The sequence below is a fragment of the Oncorhynchus nerka genome, linkage group LG19 (genome assembly GCF_034236695.1).
Source record: "Oncorhynchus nerka isolate Pitt River linkage group LG19, Oner_Uvic_2.0, whole genome shotgun sequence".
NCBI lineage: Eukaryota > Metazoa > Chordata > Actinopteri > Salmoniformes > Salmonidae > Oncorhynchus > Oncorhynchus nerka.
This window is the reverse complement of record NC_088414.1, coordinates 44,548,101-44,573,792: the sequence shown is the minus strand read 5'-3', so window position 1 is coordinate 44,573,792 and position 25,692 is coordinate 44,548,101. Positions and strand designations below refer to the sequence as shown.

Here is a 25,692-nt window from a genome sequence, read left to right as displayed (position 1 = left end):
TATAGTAATAGCAAGCTAACAAAGTGGACCTCAGGTTGTCCTTGTCATCTCTGAGCTCTCTCCCTCGCCAGCTACCACAGAAATATATTTTTGTTTCTGACGAATAAAATAAAAAACTTTTGGAAACCACTTTGGCCTCCTAAAGTGTCACCGTACACAGAAATGCTGGTTTATTAATTAAAGGCAACACTAAAAAAAAAAGAAGAAGCAAAGACAGGCCAGGGCTCATGTTTAGAGTATTCATCACAGTGTGTAATACAGTGTAACCTAGCTGGTTTTACACCATCCCCGGAAAGGAAAAACGACTCCCGGTTGAGACAAAAATCATTCGGGAAAGACCCTGTCCGGTGACGTCCATTCTAGGGACTATACAGCCTGGCTGACGCGACTACACATAGAGGATATTCTGGATCTGGTGTCAACCAGACTACTACTATTAGCATCCTACAGAAAGGAGATAAATTACTTTAATTCTGACAGTTTTCCTTCTTTTCCGGCCGTTTTGGGTGTAGGCACGGGGGCGATTCTTTTATTTTAAAGGGACTACGTTGAAAAAAAAGATACAACGGTTTTGTTTCGGGAACGTCAACGCACCGTAACTGTGTTGTTAACCGCTGTCATTTCGAGATAAACTACATAGATTGTTATTTCCCTTTATTTCTGAATGTCTGTATGGAGTCAAAGTCATAACTTGGCACAGGTGTAGTTGAAGGCTATGTGGTGTGGTCGTGTAACATTCCAAACACCGTTTCCCGATACGTCTGCCTTTCCTGTCGGAAGCCTGGTGAGTTGAGAGAGAGAGAGAGAGAGGGGCGAGCCCCCGAACATGATCTCACGGAGCGGGAATGCGAGGAGCCATGAGCTGGTCGGGTTCCCACGGCGGGCTGAGCTGCTCTGGAGCCGGGATTAACCTGGTCTACCTCTCGCTGCTGCTCTGGAGCTCCTGCTCTGGCATGGACGGACTGGCTGATTTCTCAAGTTAGTGTGATGATGATGATGATGATGATGATGAAGATAGGTGTGGTGACAATGATGATAGGTGTGGTGATGGTAATAATGATAGGTGTGGTGATGGTGTAATGATGATAGGTGTGGTGATGGTAATGATGATAGGTGTGGTGATGGTAATGATGATAGGTGTGGTGATGGTAATGAAGATAGGTGTGGTGATGGTAATGAAGATAGGTGTGGTGATGGTAATAAAGATAGGTGTGGTGATGGTGTAATAATGATAGGTGTGGTGATGGTGTAATGATGATAGGTGTGGTGATGGTGTAATGATGATAGGTGTGGTGATGGTGTAATAAAGATAGGTGTGGTGATGGTGTAATGATGATAGGTGTGGTGATGGTAATAATAAAGATAGGTGTGGTGATGGTGTAATGATGATAGGTGTGGTGATGGTGTAATGATGATAGGTGTGGTGATGGTGTAATAAAGATAGGTGTGGTGATGGTGTAATAAAGATAGGTGTGGTGATGGTGTAATGATGATAGGTGTGGTGATGGTAATAAAGATAGGTGTGGTGATGGTGTAATAAAGATAGGTGTGGTGATGGTGTAATGATGATAGGTGTGGTGATGGTGTAATGATGATAGGTGTGGTGATGGTAATAAAGATAGGTGTGGTGATGGTGTAATAAAGATAGGTGTGGTGATGGTGTAATGATGATAGGTGTGGTGATGGTAATAAAGATAGGTGTGGTGATGGTGTAATAAATATAGGTGTGGTGATGGTGTAATGATGATAGGTGTGGTGATGGTGTAATGATGATAGGTGTGGTGATGGTGTAATGATGATAGGTGTGGTGATGGTGTAATGATAATAGGTGTGGTGATGGTGTAATGATGATAGGTGTGGTGATGGTAATAAAGATAGGTGTGGTGATGGTGTAATGATGATAGGTGTGGTGATGGTAATGATGATAGGTGTGGTGATGGTGTAATGATGATAGGTGTGGTGATGGTAATGATGATAGGTGTGGTGATGGTGTAATGATGATAGGTGTGGTGATGGTGTAATGATAATAGGTGTGGTGATGGTGTAATGATGATAGGTGTGGTGATGGTAATAAAGATAGGTGTGGTGATGGTAATGATGATAGGTGTGGTGATGGTAATAAAGATAGGTGTGGTGATGGTAATGATGATAGGTGTGGTGATGGTGTAATAAAGATAGGTGTGGTGATGGTAATGATGATAGGTGTGGTGATGGTGTAATGATGATAGGTGTGGTGATGGTAATAAAGATAGGTGTGGTGATGGTAATAAAGATAGGTGTGGTGATGGTAATAAAGATAGGTGTGGTGATGGTAATGATGATAGGTGTGGTGATGGTGTAATGATGATAGGTGTGGTGATGGTAATAAAGATAGGTGTGGTGATGGTAATGATGATAGGTGTGGTGATGGTGTAATTATGATAGGTGTGGTGATGGTGTAATGATGATAGGTGTGGTGATGGTGTAATGATAATAGGTGTGGTGATGGTGTAATGATGATAGGTGTGGTGATGGTAATAAAGATAGGTGTGGTGATGGTGTAGTGATGATAGGTGTGGTGATGGTGTAATGATGATAGGTGTGGTGATGGTAATGATGATAGGTGTGGTGATGGTGTAATGACGATAGGTGTGGTGATGGTGTAATGATGATAGGTGTGGTGATGGTGTAATGATGATAGGTGTGGTGATGGTAATGATGATAGATGTGGTGATGGTGTAATGATGATAGGTGTGGTGATGGTAATGATGATAGGTGTGGTGATGGTGTAATGATGATAGGTGTGGTGATGGTAATGATGATAGGTGTGGTGATGGTGTAATGATGATATCTGTGGTGATGGTGTAATGATGATAGGTGTGGTGATGGTGTAATGATGATAGGTGTGGTGATGGTGTAATGATGATAGGTGTGGTGATGGTAATAATGATAGGTGTGGTGATGGTGTAATGATAATAGGTGTGGTGATGGTGTAATGATGATAGGTGTGGTGATGGTAATAATGATATCTGTGGTGATGGTGTAATGATAATAGGTGTGGTGATGGTGTAATGATGATAGGTGTGGTGATGGTAATGAAGATAGGTGTGGTGATGTCACTGTGTTATAAGGATCCATTGATTTCTCCACCAGAATACCTGTCCCGGATCATTACCAGTCACTCTGTGCATGCGTGCGACGGACAGCAGGTACGTCTCTACTGTCCGCGCCACTCCACCATCTCTATCCAGTCGGCGTTTTACGGACGTGCCGACGCAGCACTCTGCACCAATGGGACGGCTGCGGGTGTCAGAGTGGCCAACTACAGCTGTTCCGCGTTGACGAGCCTACAGGTGTGTTGTGGTCAGACATTGTTCCGTCGTAGGAATCCTTTTGTTGCACCAGGAAAGGTATTTTCCCGCAGATGATCGAGTCATTCAGTGTTTTGTGTAACGTGGTAAGGATCCATGACATGTATGCCTGAGTTGTTCAATCCCCATAGGCAAGGAATCATATAGAAACAATTTAACCAACTCTTTCAAGTTGATGTAAGTTGAACTTCTTGATCGTGAATTATTAGTCTCTCTCTCTCTCTCTCTCTCTCTCTCTCTCTCTCTCTCTCTCTGTGGGGTCTTAGAATATTTACTCTGACAGACGCAGGTTCCTTCTGGGAATAATAAAGTTATTCAGAATACGTTTTTAAAGGTTGGTAGAGTATTATAGTAGTGACTCATTTATTTTCAGAATTAAAGTATTACACCCCAAAACCAAGGCTACATAGAGATAACGGCTGAGATTCAATCCAATCAGTAGTAGAGACGTGGTACAGATCAGTAGAGACGTGGTATAGATCAGTAGAGATGTGGTATAGATCAGTAGAGATGTGGTATAGATCAGTAGAGACGTGGTACAGATCAGTAGAGACGTGGTATAGATCAGTAGAGATGTGGTATAGATCAGTAGAGATGTGGTATAGATCAGTAGAGATGTGGTACAGATCAGTAGAGACGTGGTATAGATCAGTAGAGACGTGGTATAGATCAGTAGAGATGTGGTATAGATCAGTAGAGATGTGGTAGAGATGTGGTACAGATCAGTAGAGACGTGGTATAGATCAGTAGAGACGTGGTATAGATCAGTAGAGACGTGGTATAGATCAGTAGAGATGTGTTATAGATCAGTAGAGATGTGGTACAGATCAGTAGAGACGTGGTATAGATCAGTAGAGACGTGGTATAGATCAGTAGAGATGTGGTATAGATCAGTAGAGATGTGTTATAGATCAGTAGAGATGTGGTATAGATCAGTAGAGATGTGGTATAGATCAGTAGAGATGTGGTATAGATCAGTAGAGACGTGGTATAGATCAGTAGAGATGTGGTATAGATCAGTAGAGATGGGTTATAGATCAGTAGTAGAGATGTGGTATAGATCAGTAGAGACGTGGTATAGATCAGTAGAGATGTGTTATAGATCAGTAGAGATGTGGTATAGATCAGTAGAGATGTGGTACAGATCAGTAGAGACGTGGTATAGATCAGTAGAGATGTGGTATAGATCAGTAGAGATGTGGTATAGATCAGTAGAGATGGGTTATAGATCAGTAGTAGAGATGTGGTATAGATCAGTAGAGATGTGGTATAGATCAGTAGAGATGTGGTATAGATCAGTAGAGATGTGGTATAGATCAGTAGAGATGTGGTATAGATCAGTAGAGATGTGGTATAGATCAGTAGAGATGTGGTATAGATCAGTAGAGATGTGATCAGTAGAGATGTATAGATCAGTAGAGATGTGGTATAGATCAGTAGAGATGTGGTTATAGATCAGTAGTAGAGAAGTGGTATAGATCAGTAGAGATGTTATAGATCAGTAGAGATGTGGTATAGATCAGTAGAGATGTGTTATAGATCAGTAGAGATGTGGTATAGATCAGTAGAGATGTGGTATAGATCAGTAGAGATGTGGTATAGATCAGTGGTGTTATAGATCAGTAGAGATGTGGTATAGATCAGTAGAGATAGATGTTATAGATCAGTAGAGATGTGGTATAGATCAGTAGAGATGTGGTATAGATCAGTAGAGATGTGGTATAGATCAGTAGAGATGTGGTATAGATCAGTAGAGATGTGGTTATAGATCAGTAGAGATGGGTTATAGATCAGTAGAGATGGGTTATAGATCAGTAGTAGAGATGTTATAGATCAGTAGAGATGTGGTATAGATCAGTAGAGATGTGGTATAGATCAGTAGAGATGTGTTATAGATCAGTAGAGATGTGGTATAGATCAGTAGAGATGTGGTATAGATCAGTAGAGATGTGGTATAGATCAGTAGAGATGTGGTATAGATCAGTAGAGATGTGGTATAGATCAGTAGAGATGGGTTATAGATCAGTAGTAGAGATGTGGTATAGATCAGTAGAGATGGGTTATAGATCAGTAGTAGAGATGTGGTATAGATCAGTAGAGATGTGGTTATAGATCAGTAGTAGAGATGATCAGGTGGGTTATAGATCAGTAGAGATGATCAGGTAGAGATGTTATAGATCAGTAGAGATGTGGTATAGATCAGTAGAGATGTTATAGATCAGTAGAGATGTGGTATAGATCAGTAGAGATGTTATAGATCAGTAGAGATGTGGTATAGATCAGTAGTATAGATGTTATAGATCAGTAGAGATGTGTTATAGATCAGTAGTAGAGATGTTATAGATCAGTAGAGATGGTTATAGATGTAGATGTTAGATCAGTAGAGATGTGGTATAGATCAGTAGAGATGGGTTATAGATCAGTAGTAGATGGGTTAGTAGAGACGTGGTATAGATCAGTAGGATTATAGATCAGTAGAGATGGGTTATAGATCAGTAGTAGAGATGGGTTATAGATCAGTAGAGATGGGTTATAGATCAGTAGAGATGGGTTATAGATCAGTAGTAGAGATGTTATAGATCAGTAGAGATGTGGTATAGATCAGTAGAGATGTGGTATAGATCAGTAGAGATGTGTTATAGATCAGTAGAGATGTCAGGTAGAGATGTTATAGATCAGTAGAGACGTGGTATAGATCAGTAGAGATGTGGTATAGATCAGTAGAGATGTGGTATAGATCAGTAGAGATGTGGTATAGATCAGTAGAGATGTGGTATAGATCAGTAGAGATGTGTTATAGATCAGTAGTAGAGAAGGGTTATAGATCAGTAGTAGAGATGTTATAGATCAGTAGAGATGTGGTATAGATCAGTAGAGATGTTATAGATGTGGTATAGATCAGTAGTAGAGATGTTATAGATCAGTAGAGATGTGGTATAGATCAGTAGTAGAGATGTGGTATAGATCAGTAGAGATGTGGTATAGATCAGTAGAGATGTGGTATATAGAGAGATGTGTTATAGATCAGTAGTAGAGATGTGGTATAGATCAGTAGAGATGGGTTATAGATCAGTAGTAGAGATGTGGTATAGATAAGTAGAGATGGGTTATAGATCAGTAGTAGAGATGTGGTATAGATCAGTAGAGATGGGTTATAGATCAGTAGTAGAGATGTGGTATAGATCAGTAGAGATGGGTTATAGATCAGTAGTAGAGATGTGGTATAGATCAGTAGAGATGGGTTATAGATCAGTAGTAGAGATGTGGTATAGATCAGTAGAGATGGGTTATAGATCAGTAGTAGAGATGTGGTATAGATCAGTAGAGATGGGTTATAGATCAGTAGTAGAGATGTGGTATAGATCAGTAGAGATGGGTTATAGATCAGTAGTAGAGATGTGGTATAGATCAGTAGAGATGGGTTATAGATCAGTAGTAGAGATGTGGTATAGATCAGTAGAGATGGGTTATAGATCAGTAGTAGATAAGGGTTATAGATCAGTAGTAGAGATGTTATAGATCAGTAGAGATGTGGTATAGATCAGTAGAGATGTTATAGATCAGTAGAGATGTGGTATAGATCAGTAGTAGAGATGTTATAGATCAGTAGAGATGTGTTATAGATCAGTAGTAGAGATGTTATAGATCAGTAGAGATGTGGTATAGATCAGTAGAGATGGGTTATAGATCAGTAGTAGAGATGGGTTATAGATCAGTAGTAGAGATGTTATAGATCAGTAGAGATGTGGTATAGATCAGTAGAGATGGGTTATAGATCAGTAGTAGAGATGGGTTATAGATCAGTAGAGATGGGTTATAGATCAGTAGAGATGGGTTATAGATCAGTAGTAGAGATGTTATAGATCAGTAGAGATGTGTTATAGATCAGTAGAGATGGGTTATAGATCAGTAGTAGAGATGGGTTATAGATCAGTAGTAGAGATGTGGTATAGATCAGTAGTAGAGATGGGTTATAGATCAGTAGAGATGGGTTATAGATCAGTAGTAGAGATGGGTTATAGATCAGTAGTAGATATGTTATAGATCAGTAGAGATGTGGTATAGATCAGTAGAGATGGGTTATAGATCAGTAGTAGAGATGTGGTATAGATCAGTAGTAGAGATGGGTTATAGATCAGTAGTAGAGATGTGGTATAGATCAGTAGAGATGGGTTATAGATCAGTAGTAGAGATGTGGTATAGATCAGTAGAGATGGGTTATAGATCAGTAGTAGAGATGTGGTATAGATCAGTAGAGATGGGTTATAGATCAGTAGTAGAGATGGGTTATAGATCAGTAGTAGAGATGGATTATAGATCAGTAGTAGAGATGTGGTATAGATCAGTAGAGATGGGTTATAGATCAGTAGTAGAGATGTTATAGATCAGTAGAGATGTGGTATAGATCAGTAGTAGAGATGTGGTATAGATCAGTAGAGATGTGGTATAGATCAGTAGAGATGTGGTATAGATCAGTAGAGATGGGTTATAGATCAGTAGTAGAGATGTGGTATAGATCAGTAGAGATGTGGTATAGATCAGTAGAGATGGGTTATAGATCAGTAGTAGAGATGTGGTATAGATCAGTAGAGATGGGTTATAGATCAGTAGTAGAGATGGGTTATAGATCAGTAGAGATGGGTTATAGATCAGTAGAGATGGGTTATAGATCAGTGGTAGAGATGTTATAGATCAGTAGAGATGGGTTATAGATCAGTAGTAGAGATGTGGTATAGATCAGTAGAGATGGGTTATAGATCAGTAGTAGAGATGTGGTATAGATCAGTAGAGATGGGTTATAGATCAGTAGTAGAGATGTGGTATAGATCAGTAGAGATGGGTTATAGATCAGTAGTAGAGATGGGTTATAGATCAGTAGTAGAGATGGGTTATAGATCAGTAGAGATGTGGTATAGATCAGTAGAGATGGGTTATAGATCAGTAGTAGAGATGTGGTATAGATCAGTAGAGATGGGTTATAGATCAGTAGTAGAGATGTGGTATAGATCAGTAGAGATGGGTTATAGATCAGTAGTAGAGATGGGTTATAGATCAGTAGTAGAGATGGGTTATAGATCAGTAGAGATGGGTTATAGATCAGTAGTAGAGATGTGGTATAGATCAGTAGAGATGGGTTATAGATCAGTAGTAGAGATGGGTTATATCACGCTTGACATTTAAAGGTAATTTGCAGCGTTTACCATGAATGCAGTCTCTTCGAAGCCAGGAACATTACCTTTAAGAGGTGCATAGCCTGAATGGGGCGATCGGATTGAATCCCGGCCAAAACGTGTCTGTTAGGGTCACCATGTTGTTGTTTGCCGTATAAGTTACTGTCAATGTGTCAGAGCCACAGAGACTGTCAGCTACCTGTCAATCACCTGGTGTTTTCTGTAGAAGTTACTGTCAGAGTGTCAGAGCCACAGAGACTGTCAGCTACCTGTCAATCACCTGGTGTTTGGGCCCGACCCCTGTCCTGGGACCATCAAGTACCTCCACGTCACCTACAAGTGTAAACCTAGTGAGTACTGTACACTACCACTCCTCTCTCTCTATCCCCTTCCCTGTCTCTCTCTATCCCCCTCCCTCTCTCTCTCTATCCCCCTCCCTGTCTCTCTCTATCCCCCTCCCTCTCTCTCTATCCCGCTCCCTGTCTCTCTCTATCCCCCTCCCCCCTGTCTCTCTCTATCCCCCTCCCTGTCTCTCTCTATCCCCTCCCTCTCTCTCTATCCCCTCCCCTCCCTGTCTCTCTATCCCCCTCCCTGTCTCTCTCTATCCCCCTCCCTCTCTGTCTCTCTCTATCCCCCTCCCTCTCTCTCTCTATCCCCCTCCCTCTCTGTCTCTCTCTATCCCCCTCCCTCCTCTCTATCCCCCTCCCTCCCTCTCTCTATCCCCCTCCCTCTCTGTCTCTCTCTATCCCCCCTCCCTCTCTGTCTCTCTCTATCCCCCTCCCCTCTGTCTCTCTCTCTATCCCCCTCCCTCTCTCTCTCTCTATCCCCCTCCCTCTCTGTCTCTCTCTATCCCCCCCTCTCTCTCTCTATCCCCCTCCCTCCTGTCTCTCTCTATCCCCCTCCCTCTCTCTCTATCCCCTCCCTCTCTGTCTCTCTCTATCCCCCTCCCTGTCTCTCTCTATCCCCCTCCCTGTCTCTCTCTATCCCCTCCCTCCTCTCTCTCTCTCTATCCCCCTCCCTCTCTCTGTCTATCCCCCCCTCCCTCTCTCTCTATCCCCCCCTCCTCCCTGTTTCTCTCTATCCCCCTCCCTCTCTCTCTATCCCCTCCTCTCTGTCTCTCTCTATCCCCCTCCCTGTCTCTCTCTATCCCCCTCCCTGTCTCCCTGTCTCTCTCTATCCCCCCTCCCTCCCTGTCTCTCTCTATCCCCTCCCTGTCTCTCTCTATCCCCTCCCTGTCTCTCTCTATCCCCCTCCCTCCCTGTCTCTCTCTATCCCCCTCCCTCCCTGTCTCTCTCTATCCCCTCCCTCCCTGTCTCTCTCTATCCCCCCCTGTCTCTCTCTATCCCCCTCCCTGTCTCTCTCTATCCCCTCCCCCTCTCTCTCTCTATCCCCTCCCTCCCTGTCTCTCTCTATCCCCTCCCTGTCTCTCTCTATCCCCTCCCTCCCTGTCTCTCTCTATCCCCTCCCTGTCTCTCTCTATCTCTCTCCCTCCCTGTCTCTCTCTATCCCCTCCCTGTCTCTCTCTATCCCCCTCCCTCCCTGTCTCTCTCTATCCCCCTCCCTGTCTCTCTCTATCTCCCTCCCTCCCTGTCTCTCTCTATCTCCCTCCCTCCCTGTCTCTCTCTATCTCCCTCCCTCCCTGTCTCTCTCTATCCCCTCCCTCCCTGTCTCTCTCTATCCCCCCCTGTCTCTCTCTATCCCCTCCCTCCCCGTCTCTCTCTATCCCCCTCCCTCCCTGTCTCTCTCTCATCCCTGTCTCCCTCTCTCTCTCTATCCTCCCTCCCTGTCTGTCTCTATCCCCTCCCTGTCTCTCTCTATCTCCCTCCCTCCCTGTCTGTCTCTATCCCCCTCCCTGTCTCTCTCTATCCCCCTCCCTCTCTCTCTCTCTATCCCGCTCCCTGTCTCTCTCTATCCCCTCCCTCCCTGTCTCTCTCTATCCCCTCCCTGTCTCTCTCTATCCCCCTCCCTCTCTCTCTATCCCCCTCCCTCCCTGTCTCTCTATCCCCCTCCCTGTCTCTCTCTATCCCCCTCCCTCTCTCTCTATCCCCTCCCTCTCTGTCTCTCTCTATCCCCTCCCTCTCTCTCTCTATCCCCCCCTCCTCTCTGTCTCTCTCTATCCCCTCCCTCTCTCTCTATCCCCCTCCCTCTCTGTCTCTCTCTATCCCCCTCCCTCTCTCTCTCTCTATCCCCCTCCCTCTCTGTCTCTCTCTATCCCCCTCCCTCTCTCTCTATCCCCTCCCTCTCTGTCTCTCTCTATCCCCCTCCCTCTCTCTCTCTATCCCCCTCCCTCTCTGTCTCTCTCTCTATCCCCCTCCCTCCCTGTCTCTCTCTATCCCCCCTCCCTCTCTCTCTCTATCCCCCTCCCTCTCTCTCTATCCCCCCCTCCCTCTCTGTCTCTCTCTATCCCCCTCCCTCTCTCTCTCTATCCCCCTCCCTCCCTGTCTCTCTCTATCCCCCTCCCTCTCTCTCCCCCTCCCTCCCTCTGTCTCTCTCTATCCCCCTCCCTGTCTCTCTCTATCCCCCTCCCTGTCTCTCTCTATCCCCCTCCCTGTCTCTCTCTATCCCCCTCCCTCTCTCTCTCTATCCCCCTCCCTCTCTCTGTCTATCCCCCTCCCTCTCTCTCTCTATCCCGCTCCCTGTTTCTCTCTATCCCCCCTCCCTCTCTCTCTATCCCCCTCCTCTCTGTCTCTCTCTATCCCCTCCCTGTCTCTCTCTATCCCCCCTCCCTGTCTCCCTGTCTCTCTCTCTATCCCCCCTCCCTCCCTGTCTCTCTCTATCCCCTCCCTGTCTCTCTCTATCCCCTCCCTCCCTGTCTCTCTCTATCCCCCTCCCTCCCTGTCTCTCTCTATCCCCTCCCTCCCTGTCTCTCTCTATCCCCTCCCTCCCTGTCTCTCTCTATCCCCCCCTGTCTCTCTCTATCCCCCCCTGTCTCTCTCTATCCCCCTCCCCTCTCTCTCTCTATCCCCTCCCTCCCTGTCTCTCTCTATCCCCTCCCTGTCTCTCTCTATCCCCCCTCCCTCCCTGTCTCTCTCTATCCCCCTCCCTGTCTCTCTCTATCTCTCTCCCTCCCTGTCTCTCTCTATCCCCTCCCTGTCTCTCTCTATCCCCTCCCCTCCCTGTCTCTCTCTATCCCCCTCCCTGTCTCTCTCTATCTCCCTCCCTCCCTGTCTCTCTCTATCCCCTCTGTCCTCCCTCCCCTCTCCCTGTCTCTCTCTATCCCCTCCCTCCCTGTCTCTCTCTATCCCCCTCCCTCCCTGTCTCTCTCTATCCCCTCCCTCCCTGTCTCTCTCTATCCCCCTCCCTCCCTGTCTCTCTCTATCCCCATCCCTGTCTCTCTCTATCTCCCTCCCTCCCTGTCTGTCTCTATCCCCCTCCCTGTCTCTCTCTATCTCCCTCCCTCCCTGTCTCTCTCTATCCCCTCCCTCCCTGTCTCTCTCTATTCCCCCCCTCTCCCTGTCTCTCTCTATCTCCCCTCCCTCCCTGTCTCTCTCTATCCCCCTCACTGTCTCTCTATCTCCCTCCCTCCCTGTCTCTCTCTATCCCCTCCCTCCCTGTCTCTCTCTATCCCCTCCCTCCCTGTCTCTCTCTATCCCCCTCCCTGTCTCTCTCTATCTCCTTCCCTCCCTGTCTCTCTCTATCCCCTCCCTCCCTGTCTCTCTCTATCCCCCCCTCCCTGTCTCTCTCTATCCCCCTCCCTCCCTGTCTCTCTCTATCCCCCTCCCTGTCTCTCTCTATCCCCCCCTCCCTCCCTGTCTCTCTCTATCCCCTCCCTCCCTGTCTCTCTCTATCTCCCTCCCTCCCTCCCTGTCTCTCTCTATCCCCTCCCTCCCTGTCTCTTTCTATCCCCCCCTGTCTCTCTCTATCCCCCCCTCTCCCTGTCTCTCTCTATCCCCTCCCTGTCTCTCTCTATCCCCCTCCCTCTCTCTCTCTATCCCCTCCCTCCCTGTCTCTCTCTCCCTCCCCTCCCTGTCTCTCTCTATCCCCTCCCTCCCTGTCTCTCTATATCCCCTCCCTGTCTCTCTCTATCTCCCTCCCTCCTTGTCTCTCTCTCTCTATCCCCTCCCTGTCTCTCTCTATCCCCTCCCTGTCTCTCTCTATCCCCTCCCTCCCTGTCTCTCTCTATCTCCTCTCCTCTCCCTGTCTCTGTCTATCCCCTCCCCCTCCCTGTCTCTCTCTATCCCCCTCCCTGTCTCTCTCTATTCCCCTCCCTCCTGTCTCTCTCTATCCCCCTCCCTGTCTCTCTCTATCTCCCTCCCTCCCTGTCTCTCTCTATCCCCTCCCTCCCTGTCTCTATCTCCCTCCCTCCCTGTCTCTCTCTATCTCTCCTCCCTCCCTGTCTCTCTCTATCCCCCTCCCTCCCTGTCTCTCTCTATCCCCCTCCCTGTCTCTCTCTATCCCCCTCCCTCCCTGTCTCTCTCTATCCCCCTCCCTGTCTCTCTCTATCCCCCTCCCTCCCTGTCTCTCTCTATCCCCTCCCTCCCTGTCTCTCTCTATCTCCCTCCCTCCCTGTCTCTCTCTATCCCCTCCCTGTCTCTCTCTATCCCCTCCCTCCCTGTCTCTCTCTATCCCCTCCCTCCCTGTCTCTCTCTATCCCCTCCCTCCCTGTCTCTCTGTCTCTCCCTGTCCCTCTTTCTCTATGGTCACCCCTCTCTCTCTCTCTCTCTCTCTCTCTCTCTCACTGTCCATGTCTTTCTCTCTCCCTCGCTCTCTTTCTCTCTCCCTCGCCCACATATCTGCAGTAAGCAGTATTTCTGCCAGAAAAATATACATCACAAAGCAAGTTTGTGTTTGTTCTCGTCTTTCCTGTTGCCCCCCCCCCCTCTTTGTCAGCTGAGCATAAGAGCAGTGTGGTGTGTGAGGGAGAGAAGCTGACGTTACACTGTAAGCCTCCCAGAGTGCTGATCATCTACACAGCTGCTTACGGTAGGGGTCTGGGCCACACCTGTCCCTCACAGGACAGAGGAACACCCCCGTTTGGTGAGTGGACAGCAGAGGAGAGACTCACGCTGTGTTCATAACCAAGTGGGATGGTGGTATTTACCACATAAAACTGGTAGAAATCTACTTGAACGCCCTTCCAACTGGTAATTACTAGTGGTTACCTAGTGGTTAACTAGTGGTTACCTAGTGGTTAACTAGTGGTTAACTAGTGGTTACCTAGTGGTTAACTGTTTAGAAAATTTGGCAAACTGAAATATCACATTTATATACACTACCGTTCAAAAGTTTGGGGTCACTTAGAAATGTCCTGGTTACCTAGTGGTTAACTAGTGGTTAACTAGTGGTTACCTAGTGGTTACCTAGTGGTTAACTAGTGGTTACCTAGTGGTTAACTAGTGCCTAGTGGTTAACTAGTGGTTACCTAGTGGTTAACTAGTGGTTACCTAGTGGTTACCTAGTGGTTAACTAGTGGTTACCTAGTGGTTAACTAGTGGTTAACTAGTGGTTAACTAGTGGTTACCTAGTGGTTAACTAGTGCCTAGTGGTTAACTAGTGGTTACCTAGTGGTTAACTAGTGGTTAACTCATCTATCATCCCTGAACTCTGACGCCACCTCGATAACAGCTTTTTTTGGGGCCGTTAAATGCAACAACGTAACATAATTTATAAAAAGCTAAATCTATAAATCTGTTTTTTAAACATGAGATTGTCTTGACAAGAAAAACTTCCAAAAGGACTTTGAGGTAAAGTTGAAGTACTCAATAAAAAAGAAAGAAAGGCAGATATTTTTGCGATTTAATATGTTTTTTGAACACTGTAAATTTGTTTACAAGCATGATATCTGTACTAGCCAATCAGCTTGTTGTTCATTAGCCAATCAGCTTGTTGTTCATTAGCCAATCATCTTGTTGTTCATTAGCCAATCAGCTTGTTGTTCATTAGCCAATCAGCTTGTTGTTCATTAGCCAATCAGCTTGTTGTTCATTAGCCAATCAGCTTGTTGTTCATTAGCCAATCAGCTTGTTGTTCATTAGCCAATCAGCTTGTTGTTCATTAGCCAATCAGCTTGTTGTTCATTAGCCAATCAGCTTGTTGTTCATTAGCCAATCAGCTTGTTGTTCATTAGCCAATCAGCTTGTTGTTCATTAGCCAATCAGCTTGTTGTTCATTAGCCAATCAGCTTGTTGTTCATTAGCCAATCAGCTTGTTAGCCAATCAGTTCATTAGCCAATCAGCTTGTTGTTCATTAGCCAATCAGCTTGTTGTTCATTAGCCAATCAGCTTGTTGTTCATTAGCCAATCAGCTTGTTGTTCATTAGCCAATCAGCTTGTTGTTCATTAGCCAATCAGCTTGTTGTTCATTAGCCAATCAGCTTGTTGTTCATTAGCCAATCAGCTTGTTGTTCATTAGCCAATCAGCTTGTTGTTCATTAGCCAATCAGCTTGTTGTTCATTAGCCAATCAGCTTGTTGTTCATTAGCCAATCAGCTTGTTGTTCATTAGCCAATCAGCTTGTTGTTCATTAGCCAATCAGCTTGTTGTTCATTAGCCAATCAGCTTGTTGTTCATTAGCCAATCAGCTTGTTGTTCATTAGCCAATCAGCTTGTTGTTCATTAGCCAATCATCTTGTTGTTCATTAGCCAATCAGCTTGTTGTTCATTAGCCAATCAGCTTGTTGTTCATTAGCCAATCATCTTGTTGTTCATTAGCCAATCAGCTTGTTGTTCATTAGCCAATCAGCTTGTTGTTCATTAGCCAATCAGCTTGTTGTTCATTAGCCAATCAGCTTGTTGTTCATTAGCCAATCAGCTTGTTGTTCATTAGCCAATCATCTTGTTGTTCATTAGCCAATCAGCTTGTTGTTCATTAGCCAATCAGCTTGTTGTTCATTAGCCAATCAGCTTGTTGTTCATTAGCCAATCATCTTGTTGTTCATTAGCCAATCAGCTTGTTGTTCATTAGCCAATCAGCTTGTTGTTCATTAGCCAATCAGCTTGTTGTTCATTAGCCAATCAGCTTGTTGTTCATTAGCCAATCAGCTTGTTGTTCATTAGCCAATCAGCTTGTTGTTCATTAGCCAATCAGCTTGTTGTTCATTAGCCAATCAGCTTCATTAGCCAATCATCTTGTTGTTCATTAGCCAATCAGCTTGTTGTTCATTAGCCAATCAGCTTGTTGTTCATTAGCCAATCAGCTTGTTGTTCATTAGCCAATCAGCTTGTTGTTCATTAGCCAATCAGCTTGTTGTTCATTAGCCAATCATCTTGTTGTTCATTAGCCAATCAGCTTGTTGTTCATTAGCCAATCAGCTTGTTGTTCATTAGCCAATCAGCTTGTTGTTCATTAGCCAATCAGCTTGTTGTTCATTAGCCAATCAGCTTGTTGTTCATTAGCCAATCAGCTTGTTGTTCATTAGCCAATCAGCTTGTTGTTCATTAACCAATCTGCTTGTTGTTCATTAGCCAATCAGCTTGTTGTTCATTAACCAATTTGCTTGTTGTTCATTAGCCAATCAGCTTGTTGTTCATTAACCAATTTGCTTGTTGTTCATTAGCCAATAAGCTTGTTGTTCATTAGCCAATCAGCTTTTCTCCACCAGTTCAAAGCACGTGAATGCATCCAACTGGTATTTATGATATAACTGGTAATTTCCACTTTCTCACTTGGTGATGAACGCAGCATCAGCATCAATTCACTTTCAACACTGTCAAAACATTTACTCTGAAAGTTATGGGAATGCACGTGGCACACTTTCAGATACTATGTATCACACGCAAAGATACAAAAACTGATACAATAATTAAATGCTTGATGGAGTTGGACCCTTAACATGCCTCCGTGCTTGTCTTTAGTTAATGTTGATATCTCTCTCTCTCTCTCTCTCTCTCTCTCTGTGTAGAGTGTTTGAACCACAATGCGGTTCACACTCTGTCACAGAGCTGCTACAGCAAACAGAGGTGTGTTGTCGCCGTAGACAACCAGACCTTCAGAGACCCCTGCTACCCTGGAACCAGGAAGTACCTGACTGTACTCTACTCCTGTGGTAGGAAAATACCTTTATGACTAATAGAATATAACTAATAGAATATAACTAATAGAATATAACTAATAGAATAGAACTAATAGATTAGAACTAATAGAATAGAACTAATAGAATAGAACTAATAGAATAGAACAAATAGAATATGACTAATAGAACTAATAGAATATGACTAATATAACTAATAGAATATGACTAATATAATATGACTAATAGAACTAATAGAACTAATAGAATATGACTAATAGAATATGAGTAATAGAATAGAATTAACAGAATATGACTAATATAACTAATAGAATATGACTAATAGAATAGAACTAATAGAATGACTAATATAACTAATAGAATATAACTAATATAACTAATATAATATGACTAATAGAACTAATAGAATATAACTAATAGAACTAATAGAATATGACTAATATAATATGACTAATAGAACTAATAGAATATAACTAATAGAACTAATAGAATATGACTAATAGAATATGACTAATAGAATAGAATTAACAGAATATGACTAATAGAACTAATAGAATATGACTAATAGAACTAATAGAATATGACTAATATAATATGACTAATAGAACTAATAGAATATAACTAATAGAACTAATAGAATATGAGTAATAGAATAGAATTAACAGAATATGACTAATAGAACTAACAGAATATGACTAATAGAACTAATAGAATATGACTAGTAGAACTAATAGAATATGACTAATAGAACTAATAGAATATGACTAATAGAACTAATAGAATATGACTAATAGAAATAATATAATAGAATATGACTAGTAGAACTAATAGAATATGACTAATAGAACTAATAGAATATGACTAATAGAACTAATAGAATATGACTAACAGAATATGACTAATAGAACTAATAGAATATGACTAATAGAAATAATAGAATATGACTAATATAACTAATAGAATATGACTAATTGAACTAATAGAATATGACTAACAGAATATGACTAATAGAACTAATAGAATATGACTAATAGAACTAATAGAATATGACTAACAGAATATGACTAATAGAACTAATAGAATATGACTAATAGAACTAATAGAATATGACTAATTGAACTAAAAGAATATGACTAACAGAATATGACCAATAGAACTAATAGAATATGACTAACAGAATATGACTAATAGAACTAATAGAATATGACTAATAGAACTAATAGAATATGACTAATAGAACTAATAGAATATGACTAATTGAACTAATAGAATATGACTAATATAACTAATAGAATATGACTAATAGAACAAATAGAATATGACTAGTAGAACTAATAGAATATGACTAATATAATAGGACTAATAGAACTAATAGAATATAACTAATAGAACTAATAGAATATGAGTAATAGAATAGAATTAACAGAATATGACTAATAGAACTAATAGAATATGACTAATATAATATGACTAATAGAACTAATAGAATATAACTAATAGAACTAATAGAATATGAGTAATAGAATAGAATTAACAGAATATGACTAATAGAACTAACAGAATATGACTAATAGAACTAATAGAATATGACTAGTAGAACTAATAGAATATGACTAATAGAACTAATAGAATATGACTAATAGAAATAATATAATAGAATATGACTAGTAGAACTAATAGAATATGACTAATAGAACTAATAGAATATGACTAATAGAACTAATAGAATATGACTAACAGAATATGACTAATAGAACTAATAGAATATGACTAATAGAAATAATAGAATATGACTAATAGAACTAATAGAATATGACTAATTGAACTAATAGAATATGACTAATAGAACTAATAGAATATGACTAATAGAACTAATAGAATATGACTAATAGAACTAATAGAATATGACTAACAGAATATGACTAATAGAACTAATAGAATATGACTAATAGAACTAATAGAATATGACTAACAGAATATGACTAATAGAACTAATAGAATATGACTAATAGAACTAATAGAATATGACTAATAGAACTAATAGAATATGACTAATTGAACTAATAGAATATGACTAATAGAACTAATAGAATATGACTAATATAACTAATAGAATATGACTAGTAGAACTAATAGAATATGACTAATAGAATATGACTAATATAACTAATAGAATATGACTAATAGAACTAATAGAATATGACTAATTGAACTAATAGAATATGACTAGTAGAACTAATAGAATATGACTAATATAACTAATAGAATATGACTAATAGAACTAATAGAATATGACTAATATTACTCATAGAATATGACTAATAGAACTAATAGAATATGACTAATATAACTAATAGAATATGACTAATAGAAATAATAGAATAGAATATGACTAGTAGAACTAATAGAATATGACTAATAGAACTAATAGAATATGACTAACAGAATATGACTAATATAACTAATAGAATATGACTAATAGAAATAATAGAATATGACTAATATAACTAATATAATATGACTAATAGTTCTAATAGAATATGACTAATAGAACTAATAGAATATGACTAATAGAACTAATAGAATATTACTAATAGTACTAATAGAATATGACTAGTAGAACTAATAGAATAGAACTAATAGAACTAATAGAATATGACTAATATAACTAATATAATATGACTAATAGTTCTAATAGAATATGACTACTAGAACTAATAGAATATGACTAATAGAAATAATAGAATAGAATATGACTAGTAGAACTAATAGAATATGACTAATATAACTAATAGAATATGACTAATTGAACTAATAGAATAGAATATGACTAGTAGAACTAATAGAATATGACTAATAGAACTAATAGAATATGACTAATTGAACTAATAGAATAGAATATGACTAGTAGAACTAATAGAATAGAACTAATAGAACTAATAGAATATGACTAATATAACGAATATAATATGACTAATAGAAATAATAGAATATGACTAATATAACTAATATAATATGACTAATAGTTCTAATAGAATATGACTAATAGAACTAATAGAATATGACTAATAGAACTAATAGAATATTACTAACAGAATATGACTAATAGTACTAATAGAATATGACTAGTAGAACTAATAGAATAGAACTAATAGAACTAATAGAATATGACTAATATAACTAATATAATATGACTAATAGTTCTAATAGAATATGACTACTAGAACTAATAGAATATGACTAATAGAAATAATAGAATAGAATATGACTAGTAGAACTAATAGAATATGACTAATATAACTAATAGAATATGACTAATTGAACTAATAGAATAGAATATGACTAGTAGAACTAATAGAATATGACTAATAGAACTAATAGAATATGACTAATTGAACTAATAGAATAGAATATGACTAGTAGAACTAATAGAATAGAACTAATAGAACTAATAGAATATGACTAATATAACGAATATAATATGACTAATAGTTCTAATAGAATATGACTAATATAACTAATAGAATATGACTAATAGAACTAATAGAATATGACTAATAGAACTAATATAATATGACTAATAGAACTAATAGAATATGACTAATATAATATGACTAATAGAACTAATAGAATATGACTAATAGAACTAATAGAATATGACTAACATAATATGACTAATTGAACTAATATAATATGACTAACAGAATATGACTAATTGAACTAATAGAATATGACTAATAGAAATAATAGAATAGAATATGACTAGTAGAACTAATAGAATATAACCAATAGATCCCGCCACATACGTCTCGTGTCTGAGCCGTTGATTTGCGACTCCACTTTATCTCGATACTGACATTTCACTTGTTTGATCGTCTTGTGGCGGGAATAAGTACACTGTTTGTATTCGGCCATATTCCCAATCACCTTTCCATGGTTCAATGCGTGGTTCGCGCTTTCAGTTTTGCGAGAATGCCGCCATCTATCCACGGTTTCTGGTTAGGGTAGGTTTTAATAGTCACAGTGGGTACAACATCTCCTATACACTTCCTTATAAACTCACTCACCGAAACAGAGTATACGTCAATATTATTCTCTGAGGCAACCCGAAACATGTCCCAGTCCACGTGATAAAAACAATCTTGAAGCGTGGATTCCGATTGGTCAGACCAGCGTTGTCACATGCGCTGAATACAACAGGTGTTGATCTTACTGTGAAATACTTACTAACAAGCCCATAACCAACAATGTAGTTTTAAGAAAAATAAGAGTTAAGTAATGTTTTTACTAAATAAATTAAAAAAAGAAAAGAGCAACAATAAAATAACAATAACGAGGCGATGTGGAGGCTATATACAGGGTATTACGGTACAGAGTCAATGTGGAGGCTATATACAGGGTATTACGGTACAGAGTCAATGTGGAGGCTATATACAGGGTGTTACGGTACAGAGTCAATGTGGAGGCTATATACAGGGTGTTACGGTACAGAGTCAATGTGGAGGCTATATACAGGGTATTACGGTACAGAGTCAATGTGGAGGCTATATACAGGGTATTACGGTACAGAGTCAATGTGGAGGCTATATACAGGGTATTACGGTACAGAGTCAATGTGGAGGCTATATACAGGGTATTACGGTACAGAGTCAATGTGGAGGCTATATACAGGGTATTACGGTACAGAGTCAATGTGGAGGCTATATACAGGGTATTACGGTAGAGAGTCAATGTGGAGGCTATATACAGGGTATTACGGTACAGAGTCAATGTGGAGGCTATATACAGGGTATTACGGTACAGAGTCAATGTGGAGGCTATATAGAGGGTATTACGGTACAGAGTCAATGTGGAGGCTATATACAGGGTATTACGGTACAGAGTCAATGTGGAGGCTATATACAGGGTGTTACGGTACAGAGTCAATGTGGAGGCTATATACAGGGTGTTACGGTACAGAGTCAATGTGGAGGCTATATACAGGGTGTTACGGTACAGAGTCAATGTGGAGGCTATATACAGGGTGTTACGGTACAGAGTCAATGTGGAGGCTATATACAGGGTATTACGGTACAGAGTCAATGTGGAGGCTATATACAGGGTATTACGGTACAGAGTCAATGTGGAGGCTATATACAGGGGGTACCGGTACAGAGTCAATGTGGAGGCTATATACAGGGTATTACGGTACAGAGTCAATGTGGAGGCTATATACAGGGTATTACGGTACAGAGTCAATGTGGAGGCTATATACAGGGTGTTACGGTACAGAGTCAATGTGGAGGCTATATACAGGGTATTACGGTACAGAGTCAATGTGGAGGCTATATACAGGGTATTACGGTACAGAGTCAATGTGGAGGCTATATACAGGGGTATCAGTACAGAGTCAATGTGGAGGCTATATACAGGGTATTACGGTACAGAGTCATTGTGGAGGCTATATACAGGGTATTACGGTACAGAGTCATTGTGGAGGCTATATACAGGGTATTACGGTACAGAGTCAATGTGGAGGCTATATACAGGGTATTACGGTACAGAGTCAATGTGGAGGCTATATACAGGGTATTACGGTACAGAGTCAATGTGGAGGCTATATACAGGGTGTTACGGTACAGAGTCAATGTGGAGGCTATATACAGGGTGTTACGGTACATAGTCAATGTGGAGGCTATATACAGGGTGTTACGGTACAGAGTCAATGTGGAGGCTATATACAGGGTGTTACGGTACAGAGTCAATGTGGAGGCTATATACAGGGTGTTACGGTACAGAGTCAATGTGGAGGCTATATACAGGGTGTTACGGTACAGAGTCAATGTGGAGGCTATATACAGGGTGTTACGGTACAGAGTCAATGTGGAGGCTATATACAGGGTGTTACGGTACAGAGTCAATGTGGAGACTATATACAGGTGGTACCCGTACAGAGTCAATGTGGAGGCTATATACAGGTGGTACCTGTACAGAGTCAATGTGGAGGCTATATACAGGTGGTACCCGTACAGAGTCAATGTGGAGGCTATATACAGGTGGTACCAGTACCGAGTCAATGTGGAGGCTATATACAGGTGGTACCTGTACAGAGTCAATGTGGAGGCTATATACAGGTGGTACCCGTACAGAGTCAATGTGGAGGCTATATACAGGTGGTACCCGTACAGAGTCAATGTGGAGGCTATATACAGGTGGTACCCGTACCGAGTCAATGTGGAGGCTATATACAGGTGGTACCCGTACCGAGTCAATGTGGAGGCTATATACAGGTGGTACCAGTACAGAGTCAATGTGGAGGCTATATACAGGTGGTACCAGTACCGAGTCAATGTGGAGGCTATACACAGGTGGTACCCGTACCGAGTCAATGTGGAGGCTATATACAGGTGGTACCCGTACCGAGTCAATGTGGAGGCTATATACAGGGTATTACGGTACAGAGTCAATGTGGAGGCTATATACAGGGTGTTACGGTACAGAGTCAATGTGGAGGCTATATACAGGGTGTTACGGTACAGAGTCAATGTGGAGGCTATATACAGGGTGTTACGGTACAGAGTCAATGTGGAGGCTATATACAGGGTGTTACGGTACAGAGTCAATGTGGAGGCTATATACAGGGTATTACGGTACAGAATCAATGTGGAGGCTATATACAGGGTGTTACGGTACATAGTCAATGTGGAGGCTATATACAGGGTATTACGGTACAGAATCAATGTGGAGGCTATATACAGGTGGTACCCGTACCGAGTCGATGTGCGGGGGTACAGGTTAGTCGCGGTAATTGAGGTAATATGTACATGTAGGTACATAGTAATAGATAATAACCCACAAGTAGCAGCAGTGTAAAAAAGGGGGTGTCAATGTAAATAGTCCGGGTCGCCATTTGATTAGCTGTTCAGCAGTCTTATCGCTGCTGTTAAGAAGCCTTTTGGACCTAGACTTGGTGCTCTGGTACCGCTTGCCGGGCCCTCCTCAGCCCTTCCTCTGACACCACCTGGTATAGAGGTCCTGGATGGCAGGGAGCTCGGTCCCAGTGATGTACTGGGCCGTACGCACTACCCTCAGTAGTGAGTTGTGGTCGGATGCCGAGCAGTTGCCATACCAGGCGGTGGGTGATGCAACCCGTCAGGATGCTCTTGATGGTGCAGCTGTAGAACTTTTTGAGGTTTCGGGGACCCGTGTCTCCTGAAAGGGAATACAGGGCATTCAGAAAGTATTCAGACCCCTTCACTTTTTTCACATTCTGTTACGTTACACCCATTCTAAAATTGATTAAATCGTTTTTTCCGTCATCAATCTACACACAATACCCCGTAAAGACAAAGCAAAAACAGGTTTTTAGACATTTTTGCAAATGTGTATTAAATATAAAAAATGGAAATAGCACATTTCAGTGTTGAAGCACCTTTGGCAGCGATTACAGACCCCAGGCATCAGGCCCCAGACCCCAGGCATCAGACCCCAAGCCCCAGGCATCAGACCCCAGGCCCCAGGCATCAGACCCCAGGCATCAGACCCAGACATCAGACCCCAGACAACAGGCATCAGACCCCAGGCATCAGATCCCAGACCCCAGGCATCAGGCCCCAGGCCCCAGACATCATACCCCAGGCATCCGACCCCAGGCATCAGACCCCAGACCCCAGGCATCAGACCCCAGGCATCAGACCCCAGACCCCAGGCATCAGACCCCAGGCATATCAGACCCCAGGCATCAGACCCCAGACATCAGACCCCAGGCATCATCAGACCCCAGACATCAGACCCCAGACATCAGACCCCAGGCATCAGATCCCAGGCATCAGATCCCAGGCATCAGACCCCTGGCATCAGACCCCAGACCCCAGGCATCAGACCCCAGGCATATCAGACCCCAGGCATCAGACCCCAGGCATCAGAGCCCAGGCCCCAGACATCAGACCCCATGCATCAGACCCCAGACATCAGATCCCAGACATCAGACCCCAGGCATCAGACCCCAGGCCCCAGACATCAGACCCCAGGCATCAGACCCCAGACATCAGACCCCAGACATCAGACCCCAGACATCAGACCCCAGACATCAGACCCCAGACATCAGACCCCAGACATCAGACCCCAGACATCAGACCCCAGACATCAGACCCCAGACATCAGACCCCAGGCATCAGACCCCAGGCATCAGACCCCAGACATCAGACCCCAGACATCAGACCCCAGACATCAGACCCCAGGCATCAGACCCCAGACATCAGATCCCAGGCATCAGACCCCAGGCATCAGACCCCAGACATCAGACCCCAGGCATCAGGCCCCAGACCCGAGACCTCACACAGCACAAATAAAAACAGAGAAAACACCAGGCTAGAAATAGACTTGGAGAATGGCATCAGGCCCCACCCCAGTGCCCCAGACATCAGACCCCAGACATCAGACCCCAGACCCCAGACATCAGACCCCAGGACATCAGACCCAGACATTGGACCAGACATCAGACCCCAGACATCAGGCCCTTTGTGAGGTCATCGGCCCCAGACCCGAGACCTTGTCGTGCACAAATAAAAACAGAGATTATGGCTTGAAATCAGACTCTCAGAGTTGGAGTGCTAATGCTAGGACAGGGCACATTCATGGTGCTCTGAGTTGGAGCAAATCTAGGACCAGGCCATATTCATGAGGTCATCTGACGTTGTCGTGCGAATGGTAATTGGATTATGGCTTGTACTCATGAAGCGTCTCAGAGTTGGAGTGCTAATCTAGGACCAGGGCCGTATTCATGGTGTCTGAGTTGGAGCACTAATCTAGGACCAGGGCCATATTCATGAGGTGTCTGAGTTGGAGCACTAATCTAGGACCAGGGCCATATTCATGAGGTGTCTGAGTTGGAGCACTAATCTAGGACCAGGGCCGTATTCATGAGGTGTCTGAGTTGGAGCACTAATCTAGGACCAGGGCCGTATTCATGAGGTGTCTGAGTTGGAGCACTAATCTAGGACCAGGGCCATATTCATGAGGTGTCTGGACAGATCCTAGATAGATCATAATGAATTAGATTCATATGGACAAATCATCATTAATTAGATTCATATGGACAGATCCTAGATAGATCATAATGAATTAGATTAATATGGACGGGGGGACTTGTTCCTAAATCAGGCACTCCTACTCTGAGATGCTTTGTGGATACGGCCCCTTCCTGTGGCGCTTCCTGTGATT

The 25,692-nt window shown here is 42.2% G+C and overlaps 1 protein-coding gene across 1 annotated transcript in view; it reads left to right on the top strand.

Moving 5' to 3' along the window:
• Positions 1 to 337: 337 nt before the first annotated feature.
• Positions 338 to 25,692, top strand: part of eva1c (eva-1 homolog C (C. elegans)) — a 28,485-nt gene continuing 3,130 nt past the window's right edge. The window contains exons 1-5 of the mRNA XM_065004972.1: positions 338 to 978; positions 3,133 to 3,332; positions 8,748 to 8,871; positions 13,352 to 13,498; positions 16,363 to 16,506. Coding sequence (XP_064861044.1) covers positions 846 to 978; positions 3,133 to 3,332; positions 8,748 to 8,871; positions 13,352 to 13,498; positions 16,363 to 16,506 — 748 coding nt within the window. The 5' untranslated portion in view covers positions 338 to 845. The remainder of the gene's footprint in view (positions 979 to 3,132; positions 3,333 to 8,747; positions 8,872 to 13,351; positions 13,499 to 16,362; positions 16,507 to 25,692) is intronic.